General features: G+C 42.5%; 1 protein-coding gene across 1 annotated transcript; it reads right to left on the minus strand.

Moving 5' to 3' along the window:
* Positions 1-1,015: 1,015 nt before the first annotated feature.
* Positions 1,016-19,095, minus strand: LOC116335707 (neoverrucotoxin subunit alpha-like). The gene is given in 6 exon segments (XM_031759460.2): positions 1,016-1,058; positions 2,766-2,963; positions 3,590-4,959; positions 4,961-5,033; positions 9,867-9,962; positions 18,947-19,095. Coding segments are annotated over 5 exon segments (1,767 nt in total). The 5' UTR covers positions 9,958-9,962; positions 18,947-19,095; the 3' UTR covers positions 1,016-1,023.
* Between the last annotated feature and the right edge of the window lie 37 nt (positions 19,096-19,132).

Consider the following 19,132-nt stretch of genomic DNA (forward strand, 5'->3'; position numbering starts at 1 on the left):
GCGGACCAAAGCAGCCCTATGGAAACTAACATTGTCCCATATGATGACATATCGGGTCTGCTCTGGTCTCTGAACAGTGAGCATGTCATGCAAGGTGTCCAGGAATGCAATAATGTGTGCAGTGTTGTATGGGCCTATGGTTGCATGATGGTGAACAACACCATTTTGGCTTATAGCTGCACACATGGTTATGTTACCACCACGTTGTCCTGGGACATTGATGATGGCACGGTGTCCAATAATGTTCCTGCCACGTCTCCTGGTTTTACTGAGGTTAAACCGGCCTCATCCACAAAAAGTAGCTCATGTCCCATTGCATCGGCTTCTAGTTCCATCACTCTCTGGACAAGACAAAACAAATGCAACACATCAGGCCCATGCACAGCACTACAGTATGCACTTCCACATTCAGAACCAATGACACTAGCTTACCTGCACATAGTCATATCGCAGTTGCTTTACACGTTCTGTGTTTCTCTCGAAAGGAACTCTGTAAATTTGCTTCATTCTTATTCTGTGGCGCGCAAGTACATGACTTAGTGCAGAAATGCTTGCACTGTGTATATTTTGAAAGATGGTGTCATTATCAATTATGCGCTGCTGTATTTCGCGCAGTCTTATTGCATTATTGGCAATCACCATGTTCACTATATGGGTCTCTTGCTCTGGAGTGAACATTCTGCCTCTGCCCCCAACAGCTGGATGTGTATCAATTCTGTGAAGTAACAATTTCAGTATTTTTGCATGTATGGTACTGTTGTGTGTCTCATTAGAGTATGGCAGTGCTACAAAGTACTTACCGATTCTCATTTCGAAATGTCCTAATGATGCCTGCCACAGTGTAGCGGCTCAGTTTAGGCTGAACCCGTTGGCCGGATATGGTGGGCCACGAAGGACACACCCGACCCATCCTTCAAATCTGGGGAAATGAAGGACGCATTTGTCGGCTGCATTCGGAGGAGTCTACGAATTTGGACAGCCTTAGTTGCGTCGCTGTGACGTAAACGGCCGTCAAATGCGTCCTCAGGAGGATGCAGCCTCTGAATTTGGACACCACCCTGGATTGCATTAACAAATCATGAAGTATTTAAAGACGTTAATCAGGATTAAACTGCAGGATCAAAGAAAGCATAAATGGCAAAAACAGAGAAAAGGATCACTTTAATCAATCTGAGGGTCAAACAACACAACACTGCTTCATGCAGGAAACCATGGAAACCGTGGAAGTGTGCAGGTGGGGCCTTAATGTGAGGCCCCATTTATGTGAACACAACTCCAAATATGTCTAGCAAAAACAATCTTCTAATTTCAGGAAAAGATGCTCTAAGTGTCTGTAAGCTGTGATCATACAGGCTGATTGGTTGTCATATATTAAATAACTACATGTGACCGACATGATGGCACATTAATACAGCACTGGTGTAAAAAGCTGAACTGAATTAAAACTGAATTATGTTTCATCAAGTTTACAGACAGAGCAACATGGAGCTGTTTTTAGTCCATAACTTGAAGGCTGGAAAAACAGACTCAGAGAAATTGGTCCTGAAGGTGTGAATGTGACTCAGTTTATTAAATGAGACTGTGTAGTAGGACAGAGTCCCTGCAGGCCAATCCAGAAACACTCCCAGTCGGGGGCAGCCAGAAGGTGGAAGTGGGTGATAAGTGGTCTTCCCATCATGCTCTGCATAGAAAGTTGGGTCTGGGTCCCATTTAAAGCCCAAAGACCAGGAGATGTTATTCCAACCGAACCCAGTGTAGAGAGTAAAAGGATATTTTGCTGCTATTATTTGCTGCTATTAGTATAATCATCATTACCATTTCATTATTAATAGTGATGTTGCATTCAGATGTTCAAATATATGGGTATTATATTAGTCTTTATTACAGGTCCAAGAAGAACCACTTTAAACTGTGGAGTTGAATCTATAATTTTAAATGTTTTTCAATGCTCCTATATAATAATCTTAAATGTTTCTGTGCAGACTGCAGGGACAGGAAATACACTCTGTGCCAAAATGAGACAGGAAACACTTCTGCAAGGCTTGCAAAAGTGAAACTGAAAGCAGAGTCTGAGTGCAAGCCAAGAGCATTTTAGAGTGTTTTATTATGCATTTATATTTGCTTTGATTATGCTTCAAGTAGTTGTGTTAGATTGAAACATTTGTTTTATATATTTTACATATAAGTCAAGATCATTACACACAGGATGGCCTTAGCCTGGTTGCCTAAGTTGAGGTCAACTAAGGTTCAGAGAGCACATGCAAACTCTGCATGCACAGACATATACATACACACCATAGTAGATTCACTTTAGTAGGTAAGAAGTTGGGGTGCGTACGTGTTAGTCTGTTCCAGGAAGTACACCAGATGTCCCAGAGATAAGCGACAGCGGAGACGAGCGCAGAGGAAGCACCTGCCTTCGACGCGAAGATGATGTTCTGTTTAAAACTATGTCAAAGTTAACTGAACGTTTGTGGTTTTGAGTTGACGTATGCTGTATTGTGTCTCTGAGAGGGGGGGGAAGCAGTATCACCCCCAACCCTATAAAACCTTGGTTTGACTATTGTAAGGTAGTTCGACGCTGAAATCTGTACAGCGGTCGGACTCACACATGTGTTCATTAAAAGGCCGTCTAATTGCACCAGGCTGGATCTGTGGTTATTTTTAGATTCCCCCTCAATATTTTTGAACCTTAACACCAGTCAATCTACCTTGTCCCTTTCTCTCTAATTTTCCGTAGCAAACAGCAGCAGCAGCATCTGCACCTTTGTTCATATTCAGCTCCACCTCCCAGTAATGGCGCCCAGTCAGAGCCTCTCTGCACAGAATGTGAGGCCAAACATCAAATCTCTCAGGATGGTCGGGATACGACTGCGACTCTCCGTTTATCACCTTCTTGTTTCCTTCAGACAGGATGAGGTTGTTGTTTGCTGTGTTTGGATCCAGGATGAGCTTGCAGGCATCTGATGGAGAGAACGAGACCATTATTCATGATGATGTCACTGACTCCTCCCTCATCTGTCCACTGCAGATCTACAGTCTGTTTTTAACACGTCAGATCTCTGTCCTCAAACCTCAGCTTGTCTGAGTTTGATTATGATGATGGATTTTATCTGCATGTTTCTCTGATTCTGTGTTTCACACTGTGCTGCCTTTGAGACCTGATCAGAATCACAGTTCAGCCTAAACATTAAAAGACTTTATTAACAGAAAGTTACTGTTGTTAATAAATGCAACATGTTTAAGAACCTAAACCAATCGGACTGATCCACTGACAGCACTGCTTTAATAGCTCCTGTCCATGCTGCTCCATACAGTGACATGGACACATGAAACATGCTGGACCCATATTTTTACTCAAAGACAAATTTAACCTAAAGAAGAGAAATTTGAGACATTTGAATTATTTTCAGAATGCAAATCTTTTTGGGCAGTTTTGAGAGGAACAATTACAGCAACCAGTATGATTTTATGAAGGAGGTCATACTGGTATCGATTCTGCAGTGTATTTAAAGAAATGACAATAATTTCATGTTAAACAGTTCAACTAATCTTAACAAAATAATACTCTTTATTCCTAAGTACTTACACCACATCAGGACTCCTCTGTTAGTTATGTTTTCCACATCAGTGACATCAGGTCCTGAGAAATCATCAGTGACCAGGTTTGTGTTCCTGTAGTGGTAGATAGTTGCTCCTTTGTATTTGTCATTTTCTATGGCTGTTATAAACAGTCTGCTGCAGTTCTTCACAGCTTCTGCCTTTTCTTTCATTTTGGCTCTAACTTCATCTGAGCGATACCATTGGTCCTGGGCAGGTGGAGTGTTACCATCAGTACCTTCCAGCTTCTTTTTCTCCAAGTAGTCAGACATGTTCTGCAGATATGGGTCAGTGGATTTCAGGGAGGTGAAAACAAAGCAGAGAACTTCCTCTACTCCTGGATTAAACACCTCTCTGTCCAGCTCAGACTGATCTGAGATGATCTTTGTTCCCTCCATCATGTCTACAAAGTACCTGATGATGGTGACTTCTCTCTCTTCATCTTCGATCCACTTGGTTAATCTCTCCTGACTGAACGGGGACTTGTCTCTGTCATCAAACACTTTCACTAATTCCTGCTCATCTTCCTCACCTGCCCTGATGGAGGGAAGTTTCTTGGCCATTGTTTTCTGGAGTGAAGATCTGAAATACTCACAGAGCTTCTTGAATCTGCTCAGTTTTTCTTGTATCTGTGGAAAGCTTCTCCCCACTCTGTCCTCCAGCAGATCATTGCAGCGTATGTCCAGATTATAGAGGTCCTTCAGAGCATCTTGAGCCTTTATAACAAGTCCAATCCTGATCTCAGTCACTGCCTCAGCAGCTTCTGGATCTAATTTCTTCAGAGGCATCAGTGTGACCTTCAGTGGAACACAGTTTTCTTTGTTTTCTCTCAGTAGTTTTGGAAGTTGGATGTATGTCTTCACTGCATCTTCAAATGTTCCAGGGTTGCTTTCAAGAATGAAGTCTCCATAGAATTTGCAGGTAAATTTATCAGTCACAGCTTTTTCTTCATCACTCAGCTTGATGTCAACTTTCCCGTCAACATTAAATGAGGGGATCTTCTTTATCACTGCTTGCATGCTGCCCTGGATGTTCTCAATGCTGCTACCATCTAACTTCTCACTGTCAAACACAAAGAAAGCGTTTGCTCCATAAAGGATTCCTGTGACTACATGTGTCGCCAAATTCTTCACATTTACTGCTTCTTGAGTGTTCTTGGTTTCATCAGGAGTCAACATCAGCTGTTTGAATTTGGTGGTAGCTTTGTACTGAAGGGTGACTCGACTCTGATGGTGAGATTTCTTCTTATCATTCAGATATTTGGCTGATCCTCCAACTTCAATGAGTCCACCAAAGAAACTGGCCTTCAGTGAACCATTAACATCCAGCTGAGAGGATTTGTTTTCAATGGAATCAGACGTCAAACTTACTGCTGTGATGATTTTTCTCCACTGACTTCTCCTGCAGCGTTTTAGCATCCCACAGTGTGACACCTTTAAGACATGAGATCAACAAAACGGTTGTAAAATTTAACAAAGAATAATATCAGCAGTTTCAGGTTAATCAGGATTTTATTTCATGTTACACAGTTTATTTACACATACAAATCTAAATTTCTTAGTTAAGACACATCTGAAGTAATTCAATAAGTTTCATAAATGTTTTATAAGCTAAGTAGTTGCCACACAGCAACATATCATAGTCATAAATATATGGCCTGTAAAGGAGCCGGAAATTTTAAACATTTCTAAACACTTAATCCTGAGAACGTTACACATGTTATTTCATTTAATAAAGGTGATAATCGCAGAGTGCTGAAAGAGTGCAACTTTAAAAAAAAAAGTGTTTCTGTGATTATCTGTTTTTCAACCTGTGTTTTGCAGTTATGATCTGAATATTGTGCCAAGCTTTTCTCTATAGGCTCCTCTTCTTTGTGTGTTTCTTCTTTTCATGTTTATTCATTAACTTCTATTAGTTTTATTTCTGTTATTGCAGTGCATGTGTATTATAACAATGTCAAGCTCAAAGGGAGGATATAAAAAGCAAAGAGAAGAATGACAGAAAGACAAAATGAAGGGAAGAAAATAGAAAAAACATAATAAAAGGGTACTGCATAAAAAGAATGGATGGTTAACTGCTGCACATGTAAGAAACAACAGAAACAAGCACAGAAACATAAATGAATATTTTTCTTGTTTTTATCTGTGTGTCTTTGTTTAGAATACATTTTTGCTGCTATGCAGATAACACCTGACTCTAACTATCTGAGCACATTCTCATTCCCGACTCGTAACATACCGACGATTTGTCCCATCCCGAGGCATCCCATGGGAACGCGAAAGGTGACCTTCCGCATTCCAATGATTCGAGCCGGATTGTGGATGAAATCAAATAACACTCCCACGGTAACACACATTCCAGCTGTGTATTGCATCCCTAACTCTAACCTTAATCCTAACCCTAAGCATAACTTTATCCCTAACATTAACCACAAACTTAATCATGTTAGTGTTTTCCAAAGTGATTCATGATGAGAAAGTAAAATGAATGTACATGTGTAGATTTAGTCCAGACAGTTCTCATATTTCCTCCTGTTTCCAAACACGTAACATAGAGACGATTTGTCACATAGCGTAACATATTATGCTTTGGGATTGAGAACGTGTTGTCTGTCCATGAAGCCAGGTAACACACACCAATGAGTTAAACTGCAGGAATGTCTTAAAGACATAAAGACCTGGATGGCCGCTAACTTTCTGCTTCTTAATTCAGATCAAACTGAGGTTATTGTACTCGGCCCTGAAAATCTTAGAAATATGGTATCTAACCAGATTCTTACTCTGGATGGCATTACCTTGGCCTCCAGTAACACTGTGAGGAACCTTGGAGTCATTTTTGACCAGTTACATTTGTGCAACATCTCTAAAATTAGAAATATCCTGTCTCAGAGTGATGCCGAAAAACTAGTTCATGCATTTATTACTTCCAGGCTGGACTACTGTAATTCATTATTATCAGGATGTCCTAAAGACTCCCTGAAAAGCCTTCAGCTGATCCAAAATGCTGCAGCAAGAGTCCTGACAGGGACTAGAAAGAGAGAGCAGATTTCTCCTGTTTTGGCTTCCTTCATTGGCTTCCTGTTAAATCCATTGAATTCAAAATCCTGCTCCTCACATACAAGGTCTTAAATAATCAGGCCCCATCTTATCTTAATGACCTTGTAGTACCATATCACCCTATTAGAGCACTTCGCTCTCACACTGCAGGCCTACTTGTTGTTCCTAGAGTATTTAAAAGTAGAATGGGAGGCAGAGCCTTCAGTTTTCAGGCCCCTCTTCTGTGGAACCAGCTTCCAGTTTGGATTCAGGAGACCGACTGTGATGGTTCTGGGACATTTGGACCCAGTACTTTTGAGTTCTTGTGTTTTGGTGTCATTTTGTATTATGGTTTACATTGAAGGTTCATTAGCAATCTTCAGGTTAGTCTGCCTTGAGTTTCTTATATTCCTTTTTGGTTCCTTGTGCTTTAGGTTCCCCTTGTGCCTCTGCCCTCTGTATCCCTCTCTGTGTGTTTGTGTGTGTCCTTGTGTCTTCTTTCCCACCTTCTCGTCATGTTTATTCTGTGTCTCCCCAGCCCGTCATGTCTCTTTGGTAAATGGTAAATGGCCTGTATTTGTATAGCGCTTTACACAACCAGTCATCCACCCATTCACACACTGGTGATGGCAAGCTATATTGTAGCCACAGCCACCCTGGGGCGCACTGACAGAGGCAAGCTGTGTTTTTTGAGTGTGTGTCCTGACTGTGAGTCTGTGCACAGCCAGTCCGTGACACAGACACAATCTCTGATTTTAAAATTAGGCTTCAAACTTTCCCTTTTGCTATGATAATCACATGAGCTTGTCACGGTTCTGGGTCATTTTGACCCAGCATTTTGAGTTTCTTATGTTTTGGTTTATTTTTGCATTATGGATTATTTTCTGTTTCTCTGGTGCTTTGTTGATTTTTATGTTAAATCTATGTTTCAGTTATTCTTGGTGAGGGATTAGTTCTTTGGTTGTGTCTCATGTTTAGTATAGGTTTAATTCAGTGTAAAGTCTGCGTCTCTGTTTCATGTTTCCTGTTTTATTGTGAAGGTTTGTCTCATGTCAGTAGCTGTGTCCCAAAACGTCGGCTGCATCCTCCGGAGGCCGCATTTGAAGGCCGATTACGTCACAGTCAGGTGACGAAGGCTGTCCCAATTCGTCGACTCCTTCAAATGCAGCCGACAAATGCGTCCTTCATTTCCCCGAATTTGAAGGATGGGTCGGGTGTGTCCTTCGTGGCCCACCATATCCCAGAATTCATAGCCAGCCAAACTTCAGCTGCCAACAATGGCGGCCGCTGCTAAGTTTTAAAATTAGTCTTATTACTCTTTCTGGGTCACAAAATAAACTTTTAACATATTTTCAGGCGAGAAAGTAGCTGTGTAAACTTCAAATATCTGCTCGGTTTATCAAGACATCGCATATTTGCAAAAGTGTGCCGACGTTTTTGGAGATGTCTGTTACCCACCAGCTCGATAGCAAGCCTCCTTCGGAGGACCGAGGTCGGGTCCTCCGAAGGATGCAGCCGACGTTTTGGGACACAGCTAGTGTATCTAGCTTTGCTCCCCCTGTGTCGTTAGCCCTAATCGCTCCCAGCTGTGCTCCCCTTCTGTGTCTCATGCCCTCGTTATCCCAGTGTGTATTTAAGCCCTGCGTTTTCCCTACTCTGTGTTGGGTCGTTGACGTCCACGTCCTCCCTGTGCTGTTTTTGAAATTCATTCGTGCTCTTAGTTCTTGGCTCTGTTCCTGTGCGTTCTCTTGTTTTAGGTTCCAGTGTCCAGTCTAGTTTCGTGTTGACCATTTATTGGTTGTGTTTGGGTAATCTTTATTTCTCTGATGAGTCATCCCAGTGAATAAACTGCACTTTAAGTTAACCTCTTGGTTTTGAGTGCTGCGTGTGGGCCCTCCATCCTACCTGCATCACAGCACACTACGACTGCTCCGTGACAGAGCTCATCCAAAGCTCACCTGAGACCTTGGCTGATTTTGACCTACACCCATTTTTACGCCTTGGCCTGTGTGATTAGGTAGAGGACCATTAGGGGGTCCATGTCCCTCTTGGGGAGGACAATCCAACAGGGCTTAAATCTGGGACTCTCCACCATTTGTCCCTTGAACTGAAGAAGTTTCTCGGATGAGAGGTGAAACGTCTTCAAGCAACTTAAAGAAGTCCAGAAGCTTTTCTTTCCGAGCTCCTTAGAATACCAGAGTTTTCTTACTATTGTGCCTGGATGGCTGCCCCAGAACACACATTACAAACTACAACCACAAGAGTTTTCTGGCTCTTCTGATTTGTCGAGGTCCAGTTTCAAAGGTTGGAGTCCGTACACTCATATAACTCTGGGTCAAAATGGAGTGGGGCTGCTTTGACCTGTTTGTACTGGTGTGATATTATAGTTATTATTATTAAAATAATTATTTTTAAATTGTTGTTAAAGTACATGTGGAGGCTGTTTGTTCCCCTTTATGATTAGCTCCAATTCTAGTTTTGTTTTGCTCCTGTTGTTGCAGTTTATCATGTATGAAAACATTTAGTTTTACTTTAGTTTTGAATCGTTTCACTAATTAACCTTTGGTTTAATCCTGGTTAACTGCTCGCCTTGTTAGAGGAGAAATATACCAAGCTAAAAGTGGCTGAGTCACAGTGAAGGAATGAAAGCAAGACATTTCCTGTTTATTCTTTCAAGATTTTAGTTTAGGGGTTTTTTTTGGTTTGTTTGTTTTAATTTTATTTAGGACAGTGCATGTTAATGAACATACATGTAAAAAAATTACATGAATGTAAACATACCAGATTATAGCCAAGGGCTAATTTCCATCTGTTGTCCATAAAACATAAAAAAATAGACATAATAATTCATAATTCATTCATAATAAAAACTCCATCACCAAACTCACACATACACACCATTCTGTTCACAAATAAAACATTAAAACTATACAACTTATACATGATCACACACTTGATTTGTCCATAACCAGTTTTTAACCTTTGCCTTAAACAAGTTGAATGTCGAGCATTTTCTAATGGGTTGAGGAAGACTGTTCCACAGACGGCCACCCTGGACAGAGAGGACGTTCTGCCCACATGCTGTCCGTCTGTGGGGTATAAACAAGTCTCCTCGGGTTGTAGCTCGAGTGGTCCTGTCTGAGCTTTCGGGTTTCTATGAAATCTGAATACAATCTGAATCTGTCAGAAAAACAAAGACTGGTTTGGTAAGTTTGGACATTTGACATTTACCTGGGATCAGTTTGTCTCTCCGAGCATCGTAGAGCATCCCTAAGGTGAAAGGTCGACCCAGAGCAGCCACTTGTATGATATCTGAGGCCATGGCTCCTAAACCCAAACACACAAGTTAAAGATGAGATTCAACTTTTTTTCTATTCAAACAAAATGCAAAAATAGAAAAGTATTTCCGTTTTCTTCTGTCTGTTACTTTGATGACAGTACAAATGTATGTATTAGTCCTGATCTTGGTATCAGTTACTTCCTGTTTTATTTTGATAGTCCCTCGTCTCATGTACACCATGTTTACTTTTGCTAAACATGCTACAGCCAACGGTGTAGATTTGAGTCCAGGACCTTCTTACTATGATGCAGTATCACTACTCCCCACATCACTGTGCTGCAGTTTGGATTAGGTGATATTTTGACTTCCACACTTTTCTGTTTTAGAGAATTATGGATACTTGCCAACAATGTAGCCAGCAATTTTATGAAAAGTGAATAATTCAATGACCACAAACGTCAGACCCAACCTTTCTCTATAGTAGTTCATATAAAACTGGTCACAGTCGCTACTTTCACACAATTTGCTGACACAAAGCAAAACTGCATTAATTCTTAACTGCATTACTGAATGTGCAAGTTAAAGTCCCTCATGTGTAGTTGATGCACTGCAATGTAAAATCTCCACAGAGGTTCACAAAAAAAGAAAGGGGACGCCTGAGTATAAGCTAGACCACAGAATGCCTGACTCTAATTCACTAACCTTTGCTCAGTGCTGGAAAGAAAACTGGCCTGTATGTATGTTTCAGGAATTGTTTTATTTTTGCACAGGTTAAGAACATTTCCACTGAAATATCAGAGAATGAGACTGAATGAGAGCTGTGAGACTGAACCATTCAATGGGCACAAGAGGATCAAACCACCAACTTGCCGATTGGTAGGTAACCTGCTCCACCTCCTGCGCTCCACCAGGTACTTGTACTGCATTTGCTCCTACATTTTTAACCAAATATCTGTACTTTCTACTCTGAGAGACCAAACAGACTAGAACTTAAGAAAACACCAGCAAACAGAAAAACATGGCAAAAGCACAGAAAACACAATGGAAATAGAAACGAAAAGAAAAGAAAATAGAAAAAAAGAAAATGGAAATAGAAAGCATGCTGCAAAAACTAAAAGCAAATAAATTATACAAGATAAAATCAGAAAGAAAACAGAAGTGTTTCTGGGGACACAATAACTTAACGGACCAATGTGGAAGTGTGGTGGTGGATCATTTTTTAATGGTGGAAGGCCCAAGTGGGACGACTGAAAAGGAAACCTCTGAAAATAAGTACTGAGTTTTATCCCAATGATTTATGTAGTGATACAAATGTTCCATAACAAAGAACATGAAAACTTTACTTTTGGCCAAAGGTTGGCAAAGTTACGTGACATTAGTGACCATGACACTCAGCTGCAGTGGCAGCCCTAGCCTGTTTGGTGCCCTGGGAGAATCCCCCTCTGGAGGCCCCCCCCCTTACCTCTAGTCCTAAAGTGTATATTTATTTTCTTACTCTTTTCATATTTATTGTTTGTTTACTTGCACTGCAGTAACTGGAGCCTCGTTGTCTCGTCTCTCTATATACTGGACTGTAGAGATGACAATAACTTTGACTTCAGCAGCAGCAGGTGCACCAAGGGCTCTCGCGCTCACTTTATAGAATTTCTAAAAAACATCGGTGCAAATTATAAGTCTGTATCATACTATCTGGTTTTCGTGTTTGTTGGTTTGTTTTTATTTTGCGAGTTGGTTATTAGATGCTGCTCCAGCCAGCCAGAGAATCCCTCGCCACCCCGCCCTCTCCTCGCTGTGCACAGGCAGCAGGTGCACCTCGCAAACGGAGGGCGCCCTTTCTCCCAGCAAATGGGTGATAGGAAACCAATCGGTGTCTATGACATATCCAAAATGTGCTGGCTGATGTCGGGGCAGCATGAGTACGAGCAACTTTTTTTTTTGGGAGATGCCCGTGATGCCGCCCTGGGCAACTGCCCATGTCGCCCCTATCAAAAACCGCTACTGCTTGCATCCATCCATTGACAGCCATTTCATTTCGTACACATCCGGCCAGCTCTTCCAGGTTTGTGTGTTTTACTTACCTTTCTGCACCATCTCTTCAGTGTCCTCATACTGATCACCACACTGTGTTTACAGTGGCTTGCAAAAGTATTCGGCCCCCTTGAACTTTCCCACATTTTGTCACATTACAGCCACAAACATGAATCAATGTCATTGGAGTTCCACGTGAAAGACCAATACAAAGTGGTGTACACGTGAGAAGAGGAACGAAAATCATACATGATTCCAAACATTTTTTACAAATAAATAACTGCAAAGTGGGGTGTGCGTAATTATTCAGCCCCCTGAGTCAATACTTTGTAGAACCACCTTTTGCTGCAGTTACAGCTGCCAGTCTTTTAGGGTATGTCTCTACCAGCTTTGCACATCTACAGACTGAAATCTTTGCCCATTCTTCTTTGCAAAACAGCTCCAGCTCAGTCAGATTAGATGGACAGCGTTTGTGAACAGCAGTTTTCAGATCTTGCCACAGATTCTGGATTGGATTTAGATCTGGACTTTGACTGGGCCATTCTAACACATGGATATGTTTTGTTTTAAACCATTCCATTGTTGCCCTGGCTTTATGTTTAGGGTGGTTGTCCTGCTGGAAGGTGAACCTCCGCCCCAGTCTCAAGTCTTTGCAGACTCCAAGAGGTTTTCTTCCAAGATTGCCCTGTATTTGGCTCCATCCATCTTCCCATCAACTCTGACCAGCTTCCCTGTCCCTGCTGAAGAGAAGCACCCCAGAGCATGATGCTGCCACCACCATATTTGACAGTGGAGATGGTGTGTTCAGAGTGATGTGCAGTGGTAGTTTTCCGCCACACATAGCGTTTTGCATTTTGGCCAAAAGTTCCATTTTGGTCTCATCTGACCAGAGCACCTTCTTCCACATGTTTGCTGTGTCCCCACATGGCTTGTGGCAAACTGCAAACGGGACTTCTTATGGTTTTCTGTTAACAATGGCTTTCTTCTTGCCACTCTTCCATAAAGGCCAACTTTGTGCAGTGCACGACTAATAGTTGTCCTATGGACAGATTCCCCCACCTGAGCTGTAGATCTCTGCAGCTCGTCCAGAGTCACCATGGGCCTCTTGGCTGCATTTCTGATCAGCGCTCTCCTTGTTCGGCCTGTGAGTTTAGGTGGACGGCCTTGTCTTGGTAGGTTTACAGTTGTGCCATACTCCTTCCATTTCTGAATGATGGCTTGAACAGTGCTCCGTGGGATGTTCAAGGCTTGGGAAATCCTTTTGTAGCTTTAAATTTCTCAATAGCTTTATCCCTGACCTGTCTGGTGTCTAAATCCAATCGAGAATCTGTGGCAAGATTTGAAAACTGCTGTTCACAAACGCTGTCCATCTAATCTGACTGAGCTGGAGCTGTTCTGCAAAGAAGAATGGGCAAGGATTTCAGTCTGTAGATGTGCAAAGCTGGTAGAGACAGACCCTAAAAGACTGGCAGCTGTAACTGCAGCAAAAGGTGGTTCTACAAAGTATTGACTCAGGGGGCTGAATAATTACGCACACCCCACTCTTCAGTTATTTATTTGTAAAAAATGTTTGGAATCATGTATGATTTTCGTTCCACTTCTCACGTGTACACCACTTTGTATTGGTCTTTCACGTGGAATTCCAATAAAATTGATTCATGTTTGTGGCTGTAATGTGACAAAATGTGGGAAAGTTCAAGGGGGCCAAATACTTTTGCAAGCCACTGTAATTGCTAACAGAGAAATAATTGCCTTCTAACTAAAACTGATTCTGAAGTTTGATTTCACTAACTCATGTATTCATGGCATTTTGAGCGCACATTTTAACTTTATTCTCAAAATCATCATAATTTTTCTTACTGTGTCCCTAATAGTCGTATATTGCATGCCTCTACCTACCCAGATAGATGCACCCGTGTAGCGTGCTGGCTAGACCCAGCACGCTACACGGGTGCATCTATTCAATAATCTGTGTGTTTCTCCTCACCACTGACAGGAACAGCTGACAGTGTGAGTTTTAAGGGGAGCCAGAGTGCTGAATGGACACGAGTCATGAGTTATGGGGATTTACCAGGTCAGCAGTGGAAGAGGAAGGGTACATGTACAGAATGGTGTACGTCAGTTTAATGCTGGGCGGTACTGCAATAGTAACTATCCTCGGTCAGAAGGAGAGGCTGACATCCAGGGATTAGATTACCACAGGTGGAGTTTATTGGCGGTCAGATGGATGATACAGGGAGGTATGGCATACAGTAGGAGGATGTGGAGGGGTGATATGGTGTGGTTTCTATGATTAAGAACAGGGCATACATTACAACATGAATACGCAGGGCTCGCAAAAATTCAAAATCCCTGGTAGCCCTTCGGGCAGGCACTCTTCAGTGTTTGGTAGCCCCAAAAAAATTTAACTAGCCCGAAAAAAAACATGAGAACAATTTTTTGATGGATGTTTTGTTTCCTTTACAGTAATATACATTAAAGTATAATATTGTAAAGGAAACAAAACATCCATCAAAAAATTGTTAAAACACAAATTACAACAATTGTATAAAAATTACAATCAACTCAAATATTTGGAACTGTGTAGAACATGAATCAGTCTGTGTCAGATCCTGAATCTGAAATTTCCACTGAAATCACGGGTAAGAGGCAAGTGGAACCAAGATCGAGGCCATTTGCTTTTTGAAGTTTGCAAATACGGCTACATTTTGCCAATGGTATACTCTTTGGAACATAGTACACTGTTCTAAACAGCTTTTTCAGGACTTCTTGTTGTGCTTGGTTTATTTTTAGTATGTTTTTGCAACTGCTGTTTGTTCTGGGACAGATACTGCAGACTGAGCAACAATGCATTTCTCATGGGTTCTGATGGGGTCTTTCTTAAAATTACTGGTCCCAGTAACAAAGGCGCTTGTCGACTCAGATATCGAGGGAAACTCACGACACACCCGGCAGAACATCATGGTATTTATGTTGTCATATTTCAGCCACAGAAATTCTTTTGTCCATGAAACCAAAAAAGCTGAGCTTTCTTTTTGCCTCAGTCTGATTTGTCATAAGTTTTCCGTTTTGTGGTCGGCTTTTATTTGGCTGCCCCTTCTTCACCCTGACCTGTCTTATTTGGCTCAGCAGAACTAAAATACCAGCGTAAATCCTGCTGCTTTTACACACGTACTTACATAACGGTCAGCGATTCTCTGCGCAATCAACCTCTCACATGTTTAAGCTTGCTGTGGGAGATTTCACTTGTCACGTTTGAATAGTAGCTAATGAGTGATAAGACGATGTCAGAGGAATTGGTGCGCAATTAATCTGTCACTCACCAATCAGTACTGCCGCTCACTATACACAGTTCGCACGATCGCAAAGTGAAAGTGAAAGCCAAAAAAAAAAGAAGCGCAAATTCAAACTCGATTTCACATATTGACAGTGGCTCGTCGATGTCAATGACATAATTACTCAGCTACATTTGAGAAAGAATGGAACAGCATTGACATATATTTTTCCTTCCTATGATAGCGACGGGCAGGGCTGAGATAGATTTTGGTAGCCCGACTGGAAAAATCGCTAGCCCCGGGACGTCGGGCTAGCGATTTTGCGAGCCCTGATACGGATTAAAGATTAAGAAAACTGGTAACAAATTCCTTCACCACAAATCAGTCTGATACCACTTCTTACGGTGTTCACATTTACTGAGGCACTACCCAAAAGGCGCCACAAGAGGGCACTCCAACACAAGAGATGACCTATTTACACTGACGCACTTAGTAACAGTCAGCCTTCTACTTAGCCACTACGTAATACAGCGATATTACAGTGTACAAATTCACATAAATTGGCAGGGGGAACAAACAAAGCAGGAACAAGCCCAAAACAATCAAATAACGGGCTGTCATAGCTATCGCTAACTAGCACATATGCTAAAGGTAACTAAAACCAACACACACAAGTAGCAGGGTAAACATCTTAAGCACGGAACATTAACTCACGTTTATGTGACACACACCATCCCCAACAAATACAGGATGGGCTATTTGCTTCCCTTCCCAGCAGCTCTCTCCTCAATCGTTAGTCCAGGAACGAACTAAGACCATATAGCTCAGAAATCCCATGAATCCCATCACTGCCCAGAGGCTGCTGGGTAATGTAGTTCACACTAACACAGGCTTTTCTACAGTACATGATGCTAACAGACGAGTTTGAGGTTCTAGAAGGAAACAGATGCTGTAGGTGAGATTTTGACAATTCCAGTATAATGTTAAATAACAAAAGCTTATGAGCTGGGAAACTCCACAGCATTAAAATTCAAAGATGAAACAGCACTGAATCCAGGATGTGGCCTTTACTGAAGGTGAGAAAGTCATAAAATAAGAACGATCAAATATATCCAGGAGGGAAAGAAAATCCTGAGTAAGAATATCAACAGTTTTGTCCTGATGGATATTAAAACTCTTAATTAAAATTACATTTAGGAATATTGCACAAAGATCATCTAAAATCAATATGAGCTCTCTCTATATTTATCTAGACAAATAGCTAGCTGACACCTGCCTTTGAGAATAGAATAGAATAGAATAGAATGCCTTTATTGTCACTATACAGTTGTATAATGAGATACAGAGCATCTCCTACTCAGTGTAAACATGCTGGGGGTACAGTTCTGCAGTGCTATGTACATATGGACAGTATTAACATAGGGGAAAAAGATATATATATATATATAGATATATATATATATATAAAATGTACAATATACAGGCCGTATTTTTAAGGGAAAAAAAGTAATATGTAATAAATAGTGTTATGTATATACAGTTGAGTTATTGCACATAGAATTGGTATTGCACAGTGGTGGTCCATAGAGGAAGTGGGAAGTGGGGGGCTGTGTTATCGGTGCATGTGTGAGTTCAGGGTGGTTATGGCTTTGGGGAAGAAACTGTTTTTGAGTCTGTGGGTTTTTGTGCTGATGCACCTGTAGCGCTTCCCTGAGGGAAGCAGGCTGAACATGTTGAAGCCAGGGTGGGAGCTGTCCTTGATGATGTTTGCTGCTCTGCTGAGGCTGCGGGAGGAATAAATGTCCAACAGGGAGGGGAGAGGGCAGCCAATGATCTTTAGTGCTGTCTTGACCACACTCTGAAGCCTCACTCTATCCGCCTTGGTGCAGCTGCCGTACCATACCGTGATGCAGTAGGTTAGCAGGCTCTCAATGGACGAGCGGTAGAAGGTCAGCAGCAGGTTGGAGTTCAGCTTGTACTTCCTGAGGACTCTCAGGAAGTGCAGCCGCTGTTGGGCCTTCTTGACGACCGCTGAGATGTTGTCTGTCCAGGAGATGTCAGCAGAGATGAGGACACCAAGGAACCGGAAGGTGTGGACCCTCTCCACACACTCCCCGTTGATGTAGAGGGGGGCCAAGTCGGTGCTGTGTCTCCTGAAGTCAACAATGAGCTCTTTGGTTTTCTTAGTGTTCAGTGCCAGGTTGTTTTCTGAACACCAGGCTGCTTCAGGACTTCCTCTCTGTAGTCTGCCTCGTCTCCCTTTGAGATGAGTCCGACTACCGTGGTGTCATCAGCAAACTTGATGATGAGAGTGTTGTTGTGGGCCGGACTGCAGTCGTGGGTGTAGAGAGAATACAGGAGGGGGCTCAGCACACAGCCCTGTGGGGAGCCGGTGCTCAGTGTGCGAGTGGAGGAGAGATGAGGGCGGAGCCTCACAGTCTGGGGCCGGTTTGTGAGAAAGTCCTTTATCCAGGCACATGTGAGAGGAGGGAGGCCAAGAGTGACCAGTTTGGTGATGAGGATGTCCGGGATGATAGTATTAAAGGCTGAGCTGTAGTCCACGAAGAGCATTCGGACGTAGCTCTGCCGCTGCTCTAGGTGACTCAGCACAGCGTGGAGGGCTGTGGCGATGGCGTCTTCTGTGGATCTGTTTGCGCGGTATGCAAACTGGTGGGGGTTGAATTCTGGGGGGAGGTAATCCTTGATGTGCTGAAGGACTAGTCTCTCAAAGCATTTCATGATTACCGGTGTGAGGGCCACAGGGCGGTAATCATTCAGGCTGGAGATGGGAGACTTCTTCGGCACTGGGATGATTGTGGCTGATTTTAGACAGGATGGGATGGCTGCCTGATCCAGTGAGAGGTTGAAGATGAGGGTGAAGATGAGGGTGAGCTGGTGTGCACATGCTCTTAGCACCTTGCCAGGTACTCCGTCTGGACCGGCCGCCTTCCTGGGGTTCACTGCTAGGAGCACACGTCTGACATCGTGCTCCGTTACAGTGAGTGGAGCAGGAACCAGGTGAGGATGAGGATGGGAGCAGGGCTGAGGCAGATGAGTGTTGCTGTTGTGGTGTTTCAAAGTGGGCGAAGAAGCTGTTTATTTCCTCTGCCAGCTGCACACTCGGGTTTTCTGTTTTCGCAGTGCTGCCTCTGTGGTTGATGATGTCTTGCATTCTCTGCCACACCTCCCGTGTGTTGTTGCTGGACAGGTGGGACTCAATGTTTCTTTTGTGGTCTGACTTGGCTTTTTTAATCCCCCTTTTCAGGAATCACCTGCTAATAAGAATTTGCTTCTTAAATCACTAATTAGTATTTTAACAGCAGCATGTTAGGAAAGTGTCCAGTTACATTGATACCAAATTAGATTTCTCTAATTTGTGTGCCTCTTCATCTCTTTCATTGTCTTACCTGTGACCTGAAAATCATTTTTCCTGCTCCATATTGAAGGATTTATCAGTAACCAAAGATCACCAGTTAACATAATGACATAATTATGCAGCAGTGCTACATCCACATAGAATCTGTAATATATGTGTCTGTCCTGCAGTGAGTCTTCTATGGAGACACATGATATAAGTGCTGAGTGTCTTTATATCATGTTACTCTGAGCCCACTCTGTGCTGCAGAGCCACACCCTGTTTAATGACTCAGCCTTCCCATAAACACTATGTCCTCACATTAGGAACCATCAATTCACTCTCTAATGCTGCTATTCCAAAGATTTCTTACCTTCAGGCAGCGAGGAACAGCAGCTGGTTCAGTCTTTGAGCAGAAACAAAGAGATTATTTCAGTCTTGTAATAAAGCTCGAGTACAGCTGATGGTAGGAAAACAGATCCTGCTTCTTCCTGAGTGTCTGCTGGGATGGAGTGGTGGAAAAGCTCAGAGAGAGAGGAGGGGCTTAAGAAAGAGAAAG

The sequence above is a fragment of the Oreochromis aureus genome, linkage group 8 (genome assembly GCF_013358895.1).
Source record: "Oreochromis aureus strain Israel breed Guangdong linkage group 8, ZZ_aureus, whole genome shotgun sequence".
Classification (NCBI taxonomy): Eukaryota; Metazoa; Chordata; class Actinopteri; order Cichliformes; family Cichlidae; genus Oreochromis; species Oreochromis aureus.